The 19,688-nt window shown below is 36.0% G+C and overlaps 1 protein-coding gene across 1 annotated transcript in view; it reads right to left on the bottom strand.

The window, feature by feature from the left end:
* Positions 1 to 4,067: 4,067 nt before the first annotated feature.
* Positions 4,068 to 19,688, bottom strand: part of srbd1 (S1 RNA binding domain 1) — a 236,699-nt gene continuing 221,078 nt past the window's right edge. The window contains exons 21-22 of the mRNA XM_052013214.1: positions 13,474 to 13,658; positions 4,068 to 10,063 (exon numbers count right to left, since the gene is read on the bottom strand). Of these exons, the coding sequence (XP_051869174.1) occupies positions 9,774 to 10,063; positions 13,474 to 13,658 (475 nt within the window). The 3' untranslated portion in view covers positions 4,068 to 9,773. The remainder of the gene's footprint in view (positions 10,064 to 13,473; positions 13,659 to 19,688) is intronic.

The following is a 19,688-nucleotide window of genomic DNA, read 5'->3' as shown; positions in this document are numbered from 1 at the left end:
TTATTGCACTGCACTTACTCTGTAGCTTTACTCTGTACTGTTATTGTTTTTATCTGTACTACATCAATGCACTCTGTACTAACCCAATGTAACTGCAATGTGTAATGAATTGACCTGTACAATCAGTATGCAAGACAAGTTTCTCACTGTACCTCGGTACAAGTGACAATAATAAACCAATACCAATACTTGATAAGCATGCAATGACAAAGGATGAGGATATGTTCATGATTAGATGAACAGAGGTAGACATCTTCTGTGGAACACAATGACATGAGTCTGTTAAGCCTATTTTTGTGTCGTTAATAATACATCTCAAATAGTGACAACTTTTTTTTAATATAATTGGAGTTGTCATTTAAAAAGGTTTTGTTTGGTCATTCTTAATACTTTGGCATCTACAGTAACATCAAGTACCTGCAACCACCCTGGCATTTGATTGTAGCTGGATAGTCACCATTTTCTTAGGCACTCCTTGGGTTCGAGAATGACTTAGTTTCATTTTGGTTGTGTTGGTTCTGAGGTGGCTAGTGAGGCCAAAGTGGAAGCAGCAGACTTTTCCAAAGATGGGGCAAGTGGTGGCCAATTTTGTGGGTTGATTGGTTAGTTTGTGAGGTGGTCCATTCCTTCTGGCATTTATATAAGGCATCCATGTGCTCCTGATTAATGGGGCTGAGGTTCTTCATACCCTTCTGAATGTAGTTTTTCCACTTTGAGTGGTCATGGGTTAAGAGTTCCTACGAACCTCTCTTCTGTCTGTCTGGTAATCTCTTCACATGACAAAGCTTGGGATAGTGTGTGTGGTTCAGGACTCTGGCTTCATGCACACAAATGATGTGGCCTGCCCAATGTAGCTGAATAAGTGTAACTAGGGTCTCAACACTGGGCATCTTGGCCTGGGAAGAGGTATCTGATGTTAGTTCATTTGTCCTTCCAATGAATTGGGAGAAATTTGCTGAAAGAGCTTTGCTGGTATTTTTCCAGTGATTGAGATGTCCCCTGAAAATAGTCCAGGTCTCAGAATCATAGAGCAGGGCAGCGATCACTCCTGCCAGTAGACTATGAGTCTACCCACTTCAGAAACACAGCGGTCATTATCTTCACAGTACAATAACTCCAAGAAAACTGCAAGGAGCAGCTGCACAAGATAAGTTATCTTTATTAGTCACATGTACATCGAAACACAGTGAAATGAATCTTTCGTGTAGAGTGTTCTGAGGGCAGCCCGCAAGCGTCGCCACATTTCCGGCACCAACATAGCATGCCCACGACTTCCTAACCTGTACATCTTTGGAATGTGGAAGAAAACCGGAGCACCCAGAGGAAAGCCACGCAGACACGGAGAACGTACGAACTCCTTACAGACAGCGGCCGCATCTAATGGGCCAAGTCCCACAAGTGTGCCCAAGAAGCTACACTTCAAGTTCCTACTTGTACATAGAGCTGGAAAGAATATTTTAGAAATAGCTGCTTCTTAATCATTACCTGTACCACCCGGAAGCATTCATGAATGATTTTCTGGAGCTGATACTTACTTAACAATCCTTTGAATTCATTTAACAATTCCTGGGAAAAATAGTTGAAATGTCAGGGATGGTGTGTTTAGTACTGACCAGTTTCTGGAATTCATTGGATCATTAGAAAACACTATGTCTGAAAGCAGCAGCCCCCAGACCAGGCACGCAATCAGTGAGGATAGGCAGTAGTACCTCTGGCATGATTATTCTCAACACTGGTGCCCCACAAGGCTGTGTCCTCAGCTCTCTACTCTATTCCCTATACACTCATGACTGTGTGGCCAGATTCTGCTCTAACTCCATCTACAAGCTTGCAGATGATACCATCGTTGTAGGCCATATCTCAAACAGCGATGAGTCGGAGTGCAGGAAGGAGATAGCGAGCTTAGTGGAATGGTGTCATGACAACAACCTTTCCCTCAATGTCAACAAAAGAGCTGGTCATTGACTTCAGGAAAGGGGGTAGTGTACATGCACCTGTCTACATCAATGCTGCTTAAGTCGAGAGAGTTGAGTGCTTCAAGTTCCTGGGAGTGAACATCACCAACAGCCTGTCCTGGTCATATCACGTAGAAGCCACGGCCAAGAAAGCTCTCCAGTGCCTCTACTTCCTCGTGAGGATAAAGAAATTTGGTTCGTCCCCTTTGACCCTCACCAACTTTTACAGATGCACCATAGAAAGCATCCTATCTGGATGTATCACAGCTTGGTACAGCAACTGCTCTGCCCAGGACCGCAAGAAACTGCAGAGGATCGTGGACACAGCCCAGCGCGTTACGGACACCAGCCTCCCCTCCTTGGACTCTGTCTTTACCTCTCGCTGTCTTGGTGAAGCAGCCAGCATAATTAAAGACCCCACCCACCCGGGACATTCTCTCTTCTCTCCTCTTCCATCGGGTAGAAGATACAGGAGGCTGAGGGCACGTACCACCAGACTTAAGGACAGCTTCTATCCCACTGTGAAAGACTATTGAACAGTTCCCTTATACAATGAGATGGACTATGACCTCACAATCTACCTTGTTGTGACCTCGCACCTTATTGCACTGCACTTTCTCCGTAGCTGTGACACTTTACTCTGTACTGTTATTGTTCTTACCTGTACTACATCAATGCACTCTGTACTAACCTAATGTAACTGCACTGTGTAATGAATTGACCTGTACGATCGGTTTGTAAGACAAGCTTTTCACTGTACCTTGGTACAAGTGACAATAATAAACCAATACCTTGTTCAGTGGTGATTATGTGGATCTAATTTTCCAGGAGGCAGAGGCACAAATAGATGATGTTCGTTTTGCATATAAAGGATACAACATTGCCAGAGTACGGGGGGCAACAAATGTCCAGAGAAATCAGTCACAACAAAAACACACAAACATAAGAAATAGGGGCAAGAATTGGCTATTTGCCCCTCAAGCCTACTCCACCATTCAAGAAGATCATGGCTAGTCTTCTATTCAACACCATTTTCCTGCCCCATTCCATATTTCTTTACTATCCAAATATTTAATTCACTTTTGAATGCAATCAATGACTGAGCTTTCACAGTCCTCCAGAGAATTCAAAAATTCACAATCTTCTGAGTGAAGACATTTCTTCATATTTCAGTACAATCCCTAGTTCTGGGTTCTTTAGCCGGGGAAATATCCTCCCTGTATCAATTGTATTGAGCCCTTGAAGAATTTTGTATGTTTCAATGTAGTTCTATAACTTAAGGAACAGAGGTCTAACCTACTCAACCTCTTCTCAGATGACAGACCCAGCATCACAGGAACTAAGGTGAATCTTTGCAGCACTCCCTCTCATAGCAAATGCATGCTTCTTTTAAATAAGGAGACCAAAATTGTATATAATGCTCCAGGTGTTCTTTTGTCACAATCCTACATAATTGTAATAAGGCATGTTTTTTCTTGCACTCAAATCCTCTTGCAATAAAGGCCAACATTCCATTCACCTTCCTATATAACAGCTGCATATGCATTTTAGCAACATGGTAGTATTGCATTAAGGCCAGCAAAATTGCTGGAATGGATCACTGATCTGTTAATTCTACTGTCAGGCTCCAGAGGTATTTTTACTTTCCCTATATACAAATAAATTAAACACAATTATGGTTAGGAGTAAATTTGCATTCAAAAGTATTCATCCTTAACCGTTATTTCCCTGCAGTGAAGTTTTTGCAAACAAATGTTATGCCAGGTACCTACCTTGTGGATAAACTTGTATGCACTAGTTTGGTTATGAGGTATTTTATTCATTGATTTTAGAACATCTAAGATATCAAAATGAAATATATTCCTCAAATGATTTTGGCAGTTATTGTATTGCAAGGTGTTTACCTTAGAAAGTGACCAGAATGCTAAATCTAAATACTAAATTTAGATTTTTTTTCAATGTGGCAGATAAACTTCACTGCGACTCTTTCCCAGGAGAAAGCATGCACATAATTTTAACGAAAAATTTTCAAACTATCTTTGCTATGTATTCAATCTATAACTGAACCTCATAACATGATGCTCAAGTGTTGAAATAAATGCAATCACAATCTTAAAACAAAGGTGTTTAATAAGAGAAAAAGCTCTTGCTCTAAATTGGTATGATACAAAGAAATGCAAAGTATGATTCAAATTATAGCTTGGCATGGTTGTTTTTTAAAATAAACTCATTTTTAAAGCACGTTTATATGAATCTGTAAAGCATCCAGTATTCACCAACTAAATTTCTCATCCATTGAGTAGGAAAAAGCAGGAAACTGCAAGAGCTGCAAAAGCTTCTACACAGTTGTCAATAAATTGGGAAACATCTTGAATCGGAAAAGCCTGTAAATGAGTAAACTTTACACCTGAAAGCATGAGTTATTTGGAATTATTTTCACCTTCTGGTTCTTGGAACTGATCTTGCATATGTCAAAAAAATTGTGATGTACAGCGGTATATGAAAAACCAATGCAGGATATTCAGAAGAATGCCATTTCTTAAAACAGTTCAGTTTGTATTTGATTCTTCATCCAACTTGGAGCAGCAGCACCCATTGAGTTGCATCTAAAAATCTTTTATTGCTGAGTATCAAGAAAGCTCTAAAGATCTGGATAATTTATTTTGAGTGATTTTGAAATATACAAAATTTCAGCAAAACTTTAGTCAATAGAGTCCTATTGATGAATTATCCATTACAAAGTTAGGTTCATAGATATGCCTTTGTTATGTTTGAACTTCTTTAAAAAAAAATTCTAAATTTGGCAATAAACACTTTTATGAAGAAGATTACAGGCATTTCTTAAGGGTACACTGCGATCAGTTTGGAATCACTTAGAATCAATCAAGGGGTACAAGCCGTCTCTTCATTTCCCTGCAAGACTCAGAATTATACTGAAAAATGGCTCGCAGAAATAGTTTCGATCATCCGAAGAATCCCAGATTTTTCTGGAAACTCCCACTGAATGATTTCATATTCCTCACTATGAACATTTTCTGTTTTCCTTTTCTTTCTTTTTTTTCTAGTAATCACTTACTAATACTTCGGATGCTTATGTTTTTTGATTTTTTAAAATCTTTTTTTAAATCTTTTTTTCAATACATTTTGAAATAAAAAGGCGTGCTGAACTAAGAACACTTGTTTTTTACATTTGTAACTGTGGTTTTTTTGTTTATCTTATTGTTATGATTGGGTTGGAATTTTACTAACCTTGGGTTGGAATTTTACTAACCTTGAAGTTATTGAGCAGAGATATTTGGGGTTAAACTGTCTTTAGGTAGGCGCCAGCTGCTTCTTAGCTGGCTTGTTCTCTTTTGGTGCTGGGGGGCGGGGGGTTTCCTGGGAAGCTGTTTTGGGCTGTCAGTCAAATCTGTTGCTTAGTTACCTTATCTGGAACTCTACTGTAGTACTTTTTGATGGTATATTCCAATGGTTTGTTCATCATTCTCTTTTTACCTACATTTAAATAATATTATAATGGATCGAGTTATTAATTTACTTAATGTGAAAGGCTTAAATCATCCTTTGAAATGAAATAAGATTTTTGCCTATATTAAAAAAAACACAAAGCCTCTATTATCTTTTTACAAGAAACTCACATTCATAACTGTGATATTTCACATTTTTCTTTAAATCGATGGAATGGGCTCCAAGTTCATTCTTCTTTTCAAGCTAAATCTAGAGGGGTTTCAATTCTTATAGATAAGACAGTCTCATTTGATCAACATAAGGTAATAACTGATACTAATGGTCGTTTTGTTATAGTATCAGGGAAAATAAATAATAGACCAATGGTATTGGCTAATATTTATGCTCCAAATACGGATGACCCAAGATTTTTTGAATGATTTTTTTCACTTCTACCAGATTTGAATTTTTACTCTTTGGTGTTAGGAGGAGATTTTAATTGCTGGTTAGATCCCAAACTAGATAGGTCATCCACTAAATTAGCTGCTCCTAATAAATCAGCTTTATTTCTTCAATCGTTTTTAATGAAAACTGGTCTCGTTGACGCTTGGCATTTTTTGCACCCAAAAGATAAGGAATATTCTTTTTTCTCTCATGTTCACCATACATATTCCAGGATTGACTACTTTTTTTATTGATAATCAAATAATTTCATCAGTTCAATCCTGTGACTATAAAGAGATTGCTCTTTCAGATCATGCTCCCGTGCTTCTATCCTTGAATCTCCCTGGGCTCCCTCAGACAAACAGATTTTGGCATTTTAACCTAACTTTGTTATCTGATAAAAACTTTTTAAAATTTATGGAGAAACAAATTACTCTTCTTTAAAGAGAATTCGTCGGAAGAGACTTCTAGTCTTATCGTTTGGGATGCTTTTAAAGTCTTTCTTAGAGGTCAAATTATTTCTTATACGGCAAGCATTAGGAAAAAAGCTAACAGCGAAAGAGCCAATCTAGTTAATCAACTGAAACTATTAGATCAAAAATACGCTTTGGATCCAGATCCGGCTTTATATAAAAGGCAAGTTGAAATTAAAACTAAATATGATTTTCTGCTAACATATCCAATTGAAAGTCAACTTTTAAAAGATAAAAGTCAATTTTATACTCATGGAAATAAAACAGGTAAATTTACTGGCTAACCAATTAAAAATCTCCAGTGTTGGACAGCAAATTAAAGAAATTTCGAAAGCCAATGGTGAGAGGACAACTGATCATTTACAAATAAATCATACTTTTAGAGAATTCTATTTTAAACTTTACAGTTCAAATTTTCCTTAAGATAATAATGAATAATTTCTTTGACCAATTAAACGTTCCTATACTTCCTACTAAAAACCGAAAACAGTTGGATCAATCTATTACATATGAGAAAATCGCCAAGGTTGTGCGATCTTTACATTCTGGAAAGACTCCAGGTCCTGATGGATTTCCTGGAGAATTCTATAAGGCCTTTTCCTCTTTGCTTATACCTCATTTATGTGCTGTTTCTTCGGATTCTTTTAAATTGGGTAGATTACCACAATCTTTTTATGAAGCCTCTATGTCACTCATTCTTAAGAAAAATAAGAACCCAACGGAATGTGCTTCGTACAGACTAATTTTGTTACTTAATGTGGATGTTAAAATTTTATCTAAAGTTCTAGCTCGTAGATTGGAAAATATTTTACCTTCGATTATATCCTATGATCAGACTGGTTTTATTAAAAATCGATATTCTCATTTTAATATTCATCATTTATTGAATATTATCTATTATCCCTCTAAGGAAATATTGGAATGTGTGATATCTCCAGATGCTGAGAAGGCCTTTGATCGGATTGAATGGAATTACTTACTTAAAACTTTAGAGAAATTTAACTTTGGGCCCAATTTTATCCAATGGATTAAATTACTTTATTTATCCCCTTCTGCTCGAGTTCTTACTAATTTTCAAAATTCTAAATCTTTTAAACTTCAACGTGGAACCAGACAGGGATGTCCTTTGAGCCCTTTGCCTTTCGATTTGGCCTTAGAACCTTTGGTTATTTCTCTCCGAGAATCTAGAGATATCATTGGTATCTCCAGAAGAGGTATTAACCATAAAGTTTCATTATATGCTGATGATTTATTACTTTTTATATCTAATGTTGAAGCCTCTTTACCTCCTATGCTTTCTTTACTTTATCGCTTTAGTCATTTTTCAGGATACAAATTGAACTTACACAAAAATTATAAACACTTATTTAAAGAAAATTTTTTCACCTTACTGCATTATGTGAAAAGGGTTTTATCAAGTTGGTCACCCCTTTCTCTATCATTGATTGGCTGAATTAATGCTATTAAAATGAATATTTTACCTAAATTCATATATCTATTTCAGGCTTTACCTGTTTTTATTCCTAAGTCTTTCTTTGACTCTCTTGATTCAATTATATCTTCCTACATATGGAATAATAAACATCCTAGACAAAATAAAGTTCACCTTCAGAAGGTTAAAAAGAACAGAGGTTTAGCCTTACCTAACTTTAGGTTTTATTACTGGGCAGTCAATATACGAAATCTTAAGTTTTGGTTACATTACATTAATCAAGAGGCTTGTCCAGTATGGGTTTCTTCGGAAGCTAACTCTGTTAAAAAATTTTCTATCATTTCTCTGTTTGGTTCTTCACTTCCTATATCATTAAATAAAGTAACAGATAATTTAGTAGTTAAACACGCTTTGAAGATTCGGTTACAATTTAGAAAATATTTTGGTTTATTGAGTTTTTCTTTGTCCAGTCCCATTTTCTCTAATTATTTTTTTAAACCTTCTATGATGGATGTAGTTTTTAAAGAGTGGGACAAATTAGGTGTTACTTGTTTTCAGGATCTGTTTGTTGGAGGAAACCTTTCTTCGTTTGAACAATTGTCTACCAAGTATAATTTACCAAAAACTCATTTTTTCTGATATTTACAAAGCAGAGATTTTCTTCGTTCTCAATTACATTCTTTTCCTATGAGCCCTGATAAAAATTTATTAGATGTAATCTTTAATTTGAAACCTTTTCATGATGGCTCAATATCTAATATTTATGACAGGTTACTAGGAATGAGTAAGGTGCCACTAGATGAAATTAAAAATGCTTGGGAACAAGATTTGCAGATGTCAATTTCTGAGGAAACTTGGAATGAAATTTTTAAATTGGTTGATACTTCGTCATTATGTGCCCGTCATTCTCTCCTTCAATTTAAAGTGGTCCAAAGAGCTCATTTGTCTAAAGATAAACTATCCCATTTTTTATTCTGATATATCTCCTTACTGTGACAAATGCAATAACGGAGAGACTTCTTTAATTCACATGTTTTGGACGTGTCAGTCTTAAAAAATATTGGACAGAGGTCTTTCAAACTTTTTCTGTACTTTTCAAAATAAATTTTAAACTTGATCCTTTGACTGCATTATTTGGGATCATTGGAGAAAAAGATATAACTTTGAAGGCTTCTGATTTACACATTCTGGCTTTTATTTCTCTTACAGCCAGAGGAGCTGTGTTGCTTACATGGGAGGAAGTTACTCCTCCTACTCATGCTCAATGGTTACGGGATGTTATGTCATACCTGAATCTAGAGAAGATTCATTGTTCAGTTTTTGAATCTAACTTAGACTTCCAAACCCTGTGGGGACCTTTTTTGAATTATTTTCCAAACCTTCGATTTGGTGACTAAAATACAGACGTTGGCTGACATTGTTACGTTTCAAGAGTTTTTCCTTGTTTTTGTTTATTAAACAGCTTCGGTTTTTGGTAGTAGGAGTAGATTTATTTTTATAATAAAATATTCTAATTTTTCCTTTATTAACTATTACATGTGATTATTAATTTAGAGTATTGTGATCCTAAGTATGATTTAACACAACATATTCAGCAGTATTTTTACTCTCTTTTTTGATGCATGTACTCTGTATTTTTTTTCATGGATTTAATATTGTAAAGAATCTATCAAGGAACTCATTAATTGGCCAGTCCCAAGATATATCAGTTGAATGCTGCAGCCTTAAGTTCCAAGTGGTAAATGGTCAGTGATTTATATTTGCAGGCTTACACTTTACTATTACTATTCTTCTTCAGTTGCCAAACGTTAAAGTGCATGTTCTGCTTCTGAAATATTGCAGTCTATGGAAAATAAACATGATACTTTGAGTATATCAGTGGGATGATGATACAGTGCGAAATACCAAAAAATATCCAATACATCCAAAATCTCTAGCAGGGAAGAGCTTTGAATTTCAGATGCTGTCATGTAAAGTGAGAAAAAAATGAGAAATCTAATAATTTGATCAAAGTGTTGCTTTTTATAAAACTCGTATGAGATCCAAAGAAATACGGTTTCTTTCCCGGTCAACCTCCATTACTTTAACCTCTACCCTTTCACCAGGGCCAAGGCCTAGACTTCGACGTCTTTTAGATACAGGTAGCTTGGCTGCTGTAATGTAGCGAATAGGGATCAGACCAGATCTACCAACACCTATGTCCACAAAGACCCCAAAAAGAGTAGCATTTTCCACTCTTCCAGTCAGAACAGTTCCATTTTTCAAGTCATTAAGAGAGACAATGTTTCTTTTAAAATCATGTTGATCAAATCCTGCAGAGGAACATAAAATAAGGCACATTAGCAACTATTTCTATTCTTCCTCAATATGCATATTGTAGAATCCAGATTAAAAAAAACAGAAAAGGAAGGTTGTTTGAACTGGAAACCTTCTATAGGTTTAATGGTTTTCTTGTTCATTTTGCTATTTAGGTGGTTATTATGTAATAAAATGCAGTTTGTAAATCTCCATCTCCCTCATACATCTCCTGACACTGAGTATTTAAACATTACATATGAGCAGAGGAAAAAAAAGTACTCACAAAATATATTTTACTGAGTTCTGGTGAGTGTTGAGTTGGTTGTCATTATATCTTCAGTGAAGGCAAAATTACTTATATGGCAGAATGGGACATGTGTCCAGCTCTTGAGCAATGAACATGCCACCATATCTACCATCTCTTTCAGTTAAAATAGGTAAGCTTCAGAAATTGATAATGTCAGTCAATGGGAACTTGCCAGTTGGGAATGAGAAATAATTCACTGCTGATGGATTTAAATATCTCTGACAGATTAAAGGGTTAGGTTGCATTACACTTAACTGTACAGAAGAAATGTGTGTCTGTAAAACTGAAAGATCTACTGCAGGAAAGAAGAAAAGCATTATTTGCATTATTCTCAATAATGGGTCGTTCTGCAGCTAGAAGACACCATAGCTACGAGCCTATAATGCAGAGCAAAGGAATAGAGCATCAGATAGTCTGTTTTAAATGTGCTGGTTGATGGAGAAATGTGGGCGAGGACCCCAATGGCAAGAATCCCTATTATTTGATTTAGTTGTGCTATATTTATTATTTGATTATATTTACCCAAGCCAGCAGATTCTGTTTAACATTTCATTCAAAAGGTGGACTTGCTCTGTACTCAAGTGTCATCCCACATTATGTACTGAATCTACTCTCATGACCTTCCAGCTAAGAGGTAGGAGCATTGCTTTACCTCATTTCATCTCGTTGGTAAAGTCCAAACTTAGTAAATACTAATGTGTAAGTGCTCTTGCATAAATTAGATATGGGATGAAAGTGCCAAGGAAAGCAAGTCACAATAAGTTATCAGTGCCAACTTAACCCATACATGCCCTAAAATTCAGTGCTTGGCAAAGTCTTTTTTTAACCTCACCCACACAGGTAACTGAAGAGTCAGTTACAGCTTCTAAGAATGTACTGTACTAAATATGTTTGAGGTAAGGGTATCTGGTATATTTATATCAGAACAGTGCTTAATTAAGTCTGGCATCAAGCAGCTCTGATAAAACAAAAATCAATGTACATCAAGAGAAAACATTCCACTATTTGGAGTAATATCTTGCATGAAGAATCTTGGCTGTGATTGTTGGAGGCCAATCAACCCAGCATCAGGGCATCATTGCAGGATTTCCTCAGGGCAGAGTCCTAGCCCCAATCGTACTTCACCACTCATTCTCTTTCTATTATGAGATCAGAAGTAGGGTTGCTTGCTAATGATTACACATCTGCAACTCCTTGGAATATGAAGCAGACCATACTTGCATGTAGTAAGCTCCAGACAAGAGCAAAGCATACTGCATAATTTTCATGACACAAGTGTCAAGCAATGATCATCTCCAATGAGGGAGATTCTAATCACCTACTCATGGTATTAAACCAAATTATCCTCATCAAGTGTCTTTGCTTCTGCTTAGGTGAATGAGTGAAAATTATAGAGGATTATTTAACCATTTACAACCGGAAAGGCTCTTATACCGGACAGGACTTTGCCAACTGGATTGCTACTATCCAACCTGATGAAGTTCTCACCATTTAACTCTCTAAGTGTGGGTTTAGTGGGCTGGTGGCTGGAGTGTGCAGGCTTGTAGCTTATGTGATCTAGTCCACAGAAGATACAGACCAATGACTTAGACACACAGGCAAATTTTCAGAGTCAGCAGACAAAACTTTAAAATGCAGTAAACAACAAGGAACACGGTGGGAGATGTGTGAACTGACACAGTTTAGAAGGAAAAATGGACAGAGAGAGCAGGAACAAAGTGACCCCGGGGTCTCTATACAGATATCAATGTGAAAGGACAAGCGGACAAAGTTTTTAGAGAAGCATAAACCTTTATAAATTGAGACAGTGAGCACAAGAGCAAAGAAACAGTGCAAAATCATTATAAACAACTGGTTAGACTTCAGTTAAGAGTATTGTGTCTAGTTCTGGATGCTACACTTCATGAAAGATAAAGGCCTCAGAAAGGATGTACTAGAATGGTGCCAGAGATGAGGAACTTATTTCTGAGGAGAACTGGAGAAGTGGGAATGTTCCTTAGATCAGAGAATGTTAAGGGGAGACTTAACTTATGTTCAAAACACACTTTTGAAGGTAAAAAAGTCAGTGACCAGGTGACATAAATTTAAAATTGGCAAAAAAAAAGCCAGGCAGTTCTTGGGATGGCTGGGGAGGGAATGAAAATTAGTGGGAAGTGGACTTTTTTTAAATTCAATGTGTTATGATTTAGAATCTATTGCCTTATCACAAAAGTGGTGTATGCAGTTTCCTAAGTATCTTTCAAAAGTGAAAATTTGCAGAGTATTTGGAGTAGGGAGCACATGACCCTGAGAACATAGTTCAATTCTATTTGATTTTCCCTTTTTCTCTCAGAGAAAGACATTCAAATAAATCTAGCAGCCTCCAAATTAAGAGCTAGAAATAAGCAGCAAAATGAAACACAATCACATTTTAAGATCCTGTCTCAATTACTGCTGCTCAGATCAATAATCAGAAAGAAAGTAGATGCTTAGGGGCAAATGATGGAATTTAGCACCAATAATATCAAAAGTAGTTTAAACCCAAAATTTCAGTGCAATGGAATTGTCACTTACATTCAGTGGCATTTAGGACAGAACTTAAGGCTGGTGTAAAAATAATGTATCCTTTTCAGGGTTAAGATTACAACCTGACATAGATACGCAAAAGTCACACTCCAGAAGATCATCAGAATTTTGGACAGAATATATTTTTCAAAGTAAAGGTGGAAATTTAGCAAAATATTTATCTTTTACTACTTATAATTAAATTAATAAGGAATTCTTTTCCATTTATAATTTGTTCCATTGTCTGCATTGGATTTGTGTTAGATCACATCAATAAGCCTTACCTATTATGAAAGAAGGTGAAGGAAGACTGCTGCAGATGGGTAAAATGGAAAAAAAAATCGTGCATATTGAGATTTAAAACTAAGAGATTCTTTGTGGCTGGTGGCATTCCATTATTAGCAATGCAAGCAGCCACTAGTGATAAATTAATGATTACAGCTCTTTAGAAAGTGATCTTGACAATAATAAACAAGGGTTATCCTTAATTAATATATAAATTCAGTTGCCTATGAATATAAGGTATAAATAATTGCCATTGACCAACCCAAGGCTGTTGCTGGAAGTCATTACCTGCTCTAAGGTCGTAGTCACGAGGCTGCTTCAATCCATCAATAATCATCTGAAGTGTTGGCACCGTTGTATCAAGTTTTTGAGCTAAGGTATCTATTGAATGGTTTTTCAATGCCGTGTTCACACAGTTCTGCATAGCATGGCTTCCAATGTCAGACAAGTTTCCGCCAATGATGGACAAGAAGCTGGAATAGTTAAAGGAAAAATAAGAAATACAGTACAGCAAAATAAAATTGAACTCTAACGCTGCAGAAAGCCTGATCAAAATGCTCAGCAATTAACCAAAACTCATCATTTCCAGTACAATTAACAACATTTTATGTCTGCCAATCCGAGATGGACAAAAATGTTACCAAAGGAATTCAATGTTAATATCTCACCACAATGTCTGCTGTGAAAGTGATAACTTATCCGAAAGAAATTAATAACATCCGATGTGTTTTTTTTTAGAAAAGTTACTGATCATGAAATAAATGCAACAAATAGTTTGCTGGATTAAAAGCTTGGAAACAGAAACAGATAATAGTACTAAGTACAAGTGATTGAATCCATGACTCTAAGGTCTCCTGAGCCTTACCTTCCTATATATATTGTCCAAATATATTGTCTTATGGAGTTTTTTTTCCCTCTATGCACCCTCAGTGTTTTCTCTGGTCTCATGTTCTTTCCCAGTGTTTGTTCTTACAATCTGCAGAATTTAAATACAGTATCTAAACCTACTTCTATTGTGCAAACATTACGGATAGCAGTTCCTTCCATTAATTTTTCCAAACTTGGTTATGTTCTGTACACTAGATCTTGCCTCGCTAATTGCCTGCTACACCTGCATGTTGGCCTTTAGTGACTTATGTACAGGGATACCAGGTTCCTTTGAACATCAACAGTTTCCAAATATCTCACCTTTTAAAAAATAATTAATAATTATTTTTTTCTTACCAGACAGCCTTACTATTTTCTAACATTGTACCCTTTCTATCATGTCATTGTCCATTCATTTAGCTGGTCTATATTTCCTGAATGCATTAGCATTACTCATACTCCCACTTAGTTTCATGTTATAAGAAAACTTTGAAACGTTACTTTGTTCATATCGACTGTGAAAAGTTGGATCCCATCACCAATTCCTGCAGAACATCACTAATCATAGCTGGTTAACCTGAGAAGGAACCCATCAATCCTACACTTTTTAAAAATATGTTAACTAACTCTCAACCCACAGTTGAGATCTATGTGCTCTAACTTTGTTCATCATGTGTTGGGCCTTATCAATAGCATTCAGAAAATCCAAATGTGCCACATCCACTGGTTCTCCTCATCCATGTTTCTAGATAAATCCTCACAGAACTCCGATAGGTTAATCATAAATCCATGTTGACACTGTTCAGTCATTTCATTGTTTTCTAAGTGCCTTGATACAACAACCATTATTGTAGATGCCAGTATTTTCCAACAATTACTGTCAGGTTTTCAGGTCAGTAATTTCTGGTTTTCTCTCTCCCTCCTTCCTGAAACATCAGAAGCACAATTGTGAAACTCCAATCTACAGGATCCATTGAGAATTTATGGAATTTTGGGAGAAGTCAACCAAAACATCTACTTTCTCCATCAAATTCCTGGAATGTGGATCATCAGGTTCTTGGGATTTATCAGTTTTCAGATTCATAAGCTTTTCTAGTATTATTTCTCTACCAACTTTTTTCACTTCCTCATTTTTACTGGACCCTTGGTTCTCCAGTACACTACATGAACTGCAGTACCCTCATCGATCCTGTCCGCTACCTCTTCCATAACTTCTAAATAAATCTGTGCTGACTTGCCTTAATTAATCGATTTTCTTCCAAGTGACTATTAATCCAGTCACAGATCAATGTTTTGAAAAGCTTTCCCACTACTGAGGTTGTCTGCTAACCAAATTTGTATGTTGATTTTTGTATTAAAAGTATTTTGTATCAAATATTTTGCTATTTTAGGAATAACCTCTGCATGTTAGCAATTGTATAATTTCATAGAAAATTAAAAACAAAAATTGCAAATGCTAAGTATCTTAAACAAAAACAGAAAATGCTGAAATACTCAGCAGGTTAGTCAGCATCTGTGGAAACAGAAACAGAGTTATGGTTCATGTTGACAACTAGTTCCAATGTCATGCACAGAACTGAAAATTTAGCTATTTCTCCTTCTACAGATGCTGCCTGCCTGCTGAGTATTTCTAATTTCACAGACGGTCTTTCAAATCCAGCAGCATATCCACTCAAATACATCAGTAAAAGAAGTTACTTTGATGTCATTAAACTACAAATGTCTCTGTAAAATTGACAAATTATCCTGCTGTAACTTTCCTGATCACATTTGTAGTTTTGGCTATTTAATCCATTAGTTTACTGGTTGTATTGATATTACCAAGAAAGCTCTTGAAAAGTATCAACTCCTCAAAACAAAACATTTAAGCCCTGGCTCATAAGAAATCCTGGACTGAAGTGCACCAGAATTATGGACAGCTTTGCATTCCAAAACATTGGCATGATATGAAAAAGTCATAAAATTCTGTGTGATATTGCTTCAATGTGGAATAAACTTCACAGCTGACAATGAGTTGCTGACTGCAGCCATCGATTGAAGTAAATGACCACACTAACATGATGCCTGTGACAGGTCACAGCTGTCTGAATCGTGAAGGACGTGGTATAAATGAACTGGAATGCTGTGAAACTTGCAACTTCCTAACAAAAGAGATGTTTAGCCAAAGATTATTTTTGTCCCTATCTTCGATTCAATTAAAAAAAGCAAATAGATAAATAAATTATCTGAAGTAGTGCAGTTTTACATTCTCCCCTTTCTGAGAGACCTTCACCACACATACAATTCCATAAATCAGAGCTATCAAACAAACTGCTCCAAGGGGTCAGCTGGCCACCAGGAAAAGCACAAATAGCCATAGTCTACTCTTACTCTCCTCATAATGTGGATAGGAAAATGCTTCCCTTTGTCCCAAGTCAAACATCACTTAAAAATCATACACATGCTAAAATCATAAAAACCATACATACTTATGTTCTCATAAACCACATTTCCATTAAACCCTGGCTAGAATGTGCAACTTCTTAGTCCATCAGAAGAGTAGTGCATTTGATTAACATTTTCATACTCAAAACCACCCATCTTACAATGGTAAATTTGTTGTCTTGGCTATCTTAGTGGACCAATGTCAACTCCAAAAGTTTGAGGCCACCAATGTCTTTCCAGCACTACTTTTCCACAATATTTTTTTTTACAAAAATACCTTCTCTAGAACTTTGAAATTTCTATAACTATTCCATCTTATCAGTTGAACAAGTAAAATAAAATCTTAGCATATTAACTTATTTTACATGTTTCTTACAAAGGGTAAACTGATCTTGTAATGTCACAAAACATTTCCATCTTAAATGCTATTTACGTAGCATTCTCATTTTTCCTAGAGGGGAAAACCTATGTTTTATATCTCTCTACTTTTAATTAATCAATAGTACTGTACAAAATAGGGACTGTTGTTATTTTAAAGTACTTATTTCATTATTTACAGTTAATAATGAAATTTATTGTAATAGTTTCAGAGACTGCTTCAATGTGCTATTGAAAACAATACTCAATCTGAAGACTAAATACATTAAAAATGAGCATAAACCAGACATTTTAACTTCAATAACAAAATGGTCACAAATTGGAATCTAGTGATGATGTTTGTTTTTAAATTACATTACTTAACTCCATACATCAAAGATGCAATTATTGTTTAAGGCTGCATTTAACTTTTAAATATACTTCAAATTTGAAAAATGACTTTAAATTCAAAAGAGTAAATTTAATAAACATATCCATCTAACAAAAATGTTACAAAGATTTTTAACTGCAAAACTCAACCATCACATTTTGTCCTTTAAAATCAATCTTGATACATGCTCGAGCTTCCTGGAAGCAAAAAGCAACAGAAAACAAATCTGATTACATACTTAATGCACCACCTTCATTCAAATGAATGTGGGCAGAGGACACTCAGTACAAAAATCAATGGCTATCAACTTTTAGCTGGGCTCCATGGAGCAATGCTGTATTGATCTCTAGCTGAGGTCAATGCTCAGTACAAGGCTGAATACACCAGTTCATATATTTTCTAATTTTCTAAATTTTCTTCAAGGGTACAACTGAGTCATTGTATATACAGAACAAGAGATGCTGAGACTGATTAGAAAATAATGGATATAGAGCAGTGATTACATAGAGAATAATGTCATTGGGTGGTTCAAATTACATCCTAAATAGTAAAACCAAAGCTCTTAAATTATAACCATTATCTAAAACCCTGACAGCAGACTTTGGTCTGCATATCAGAGTCATACACTATGGCTTTTATTTCTGTCCTTGCCAAAGCTTGTCCATGCTGGTAACTGGAACATATTTAAATCTTGTTGTAATATATAGTTGTACTGCAAGAACTCTATTATCAACTGTAACACGGGGCAGATGAAGGACAACTCCCTGTGTTCTGCTTCATTAATGTCCATTAACTCCCAACCCAAGAAGACGATGACCATTACCATAAGATTAAACCATACTTCATGAAGATTTTTAGTGTAGAGTTCAAACTGGGTTAGAAATGCTTGAACAAATATAACAATGATTCAATTTGATCCCAGGTTACTCAGAGGAAGTTGGCATGATGATGTAATCCACTGATATTTTTCTTCGAAAATGCAACTGAAAAATTCATGGAGCCATTTTTATTGTATTATGGATTTTAGCTGACAGATGCCATGCTGAACAAAGAAAGCAAATGCCTTTCAGTTACTCAGTGATGACATGCGCACTGAAAGGTTAATGGTTTTGATATAATTAATGCCAATCTGAAAGTGATGTTTTCCAATAATCAACTATGAATTATTGGGGGAAAATGAGGCAAAAGTGATCCTGAGGTATTTGGTTTAATAATTCTCCAACAATTCTTAATCTTTATTATCCATATCATCAAGATATTTGTTAATGCTAAAGTGATTCTATTCGGTGTCAGCACTACTGTGTCATGGAGAGTCACCGCTAACCTGCACAAAATTTTAAAACTCCAAAGAAGGTGACATCAGTACTTGGTACAGCACTGGTCAAAGGCTACAAAATTACATCAATACACTCACAATTTAGAATGTAAAAGTGCAGAAGAGGTTTGATCTACTACATACTTTTTTATATCCACTGACAGGTTTTCCCTGAACAGAGAAAAGAAAGTCAGTTTGTGAAGTATTGCTGAATGCTATTTTTTTGAGAGATGCAAAATCATATCGTAACATATTGTAATCTGTTTAAAAGTGGAACAGTTCCCAACAAAAAACAACTGTACAAGCTATGCCACAGAGAAGTAATTTTACCTTTAATGACAAGGGCATCAGGATTCTAACTGAGAACTGTTTTGCCAACAAGCATTTTAAAGCTTTGTGGAGTAAATAGAAAAATACTGATATACTGTCTAGCCACGTATTTCATTAAATCTCAGGAGAAGTTAAATAGCTGAAGATTGAACAATTAAATTAATTATTCCAAGAAACAGGACATTGACAATTAAGAAAGTAATCAAACTTCCAATAAAGCTACATTACCATTGCAATCCATGATGAATATCATTCCACAATGTTATTAAGTGAGGGATCCCTGGGATATCATACATCCCAGGAGGCCTTTCCACCCATAAATTCCTATGCTTGCGATCCCATTCTTCCACTTATTTTGCTGTAATCTGTTCCAACCTCACATGCCCAAACTCCTCCTTGATTATTCCACCACTCACCCTACACCAGGAGTAATTTACAGTATCCAATGAACCTCTTTGGGATGTGGGAAGAAAGCAGAATACCTGGAAGAAACCCACATGGTTACATGGAGGAGGGGCAAACTTCACCAGCCACACCAGAGGTCAGGATTAGACCTGGATCACTGGAGGTGTGAGGCAATAGTACTACCTGCTGTGCCACTGTGCTGCAGACTTCATCTCAGAGATGTTGAAGGAAATGCAATATCGTTTAGATCAGTGTGGTGCATGATTTAGAAGGAAATGTAAAGACAGTTTTCCCACACATCTCCTGCTCTTGTACCTTTGCATTTTCTGATATGCTGCTGAAAAATCCACAGAGAATTGCTACAGTGTACTTGTGAACAGAGCAAATTAAGCCCAAGTGTGCTGATGGTGGAAG

This window comes from Pristis pectinata, chromosome 3 (assembly GCF_009764475.1).
Source record: "Pristis pectinata isolate sPriPec2 chromosome 3, sPriPec2.1.pri, whole genome shotgun sequence".
Classification (NCBI taxonomy): Eukaryota; Metazoa; Chordata; class Chondrichthyes; order Rhinopristiformes; family Pristidae; genus Pristis; species Pristis pectinata.
This window is presented reverse-complemented; position numbering and strand designations above follow the sequence as displayed.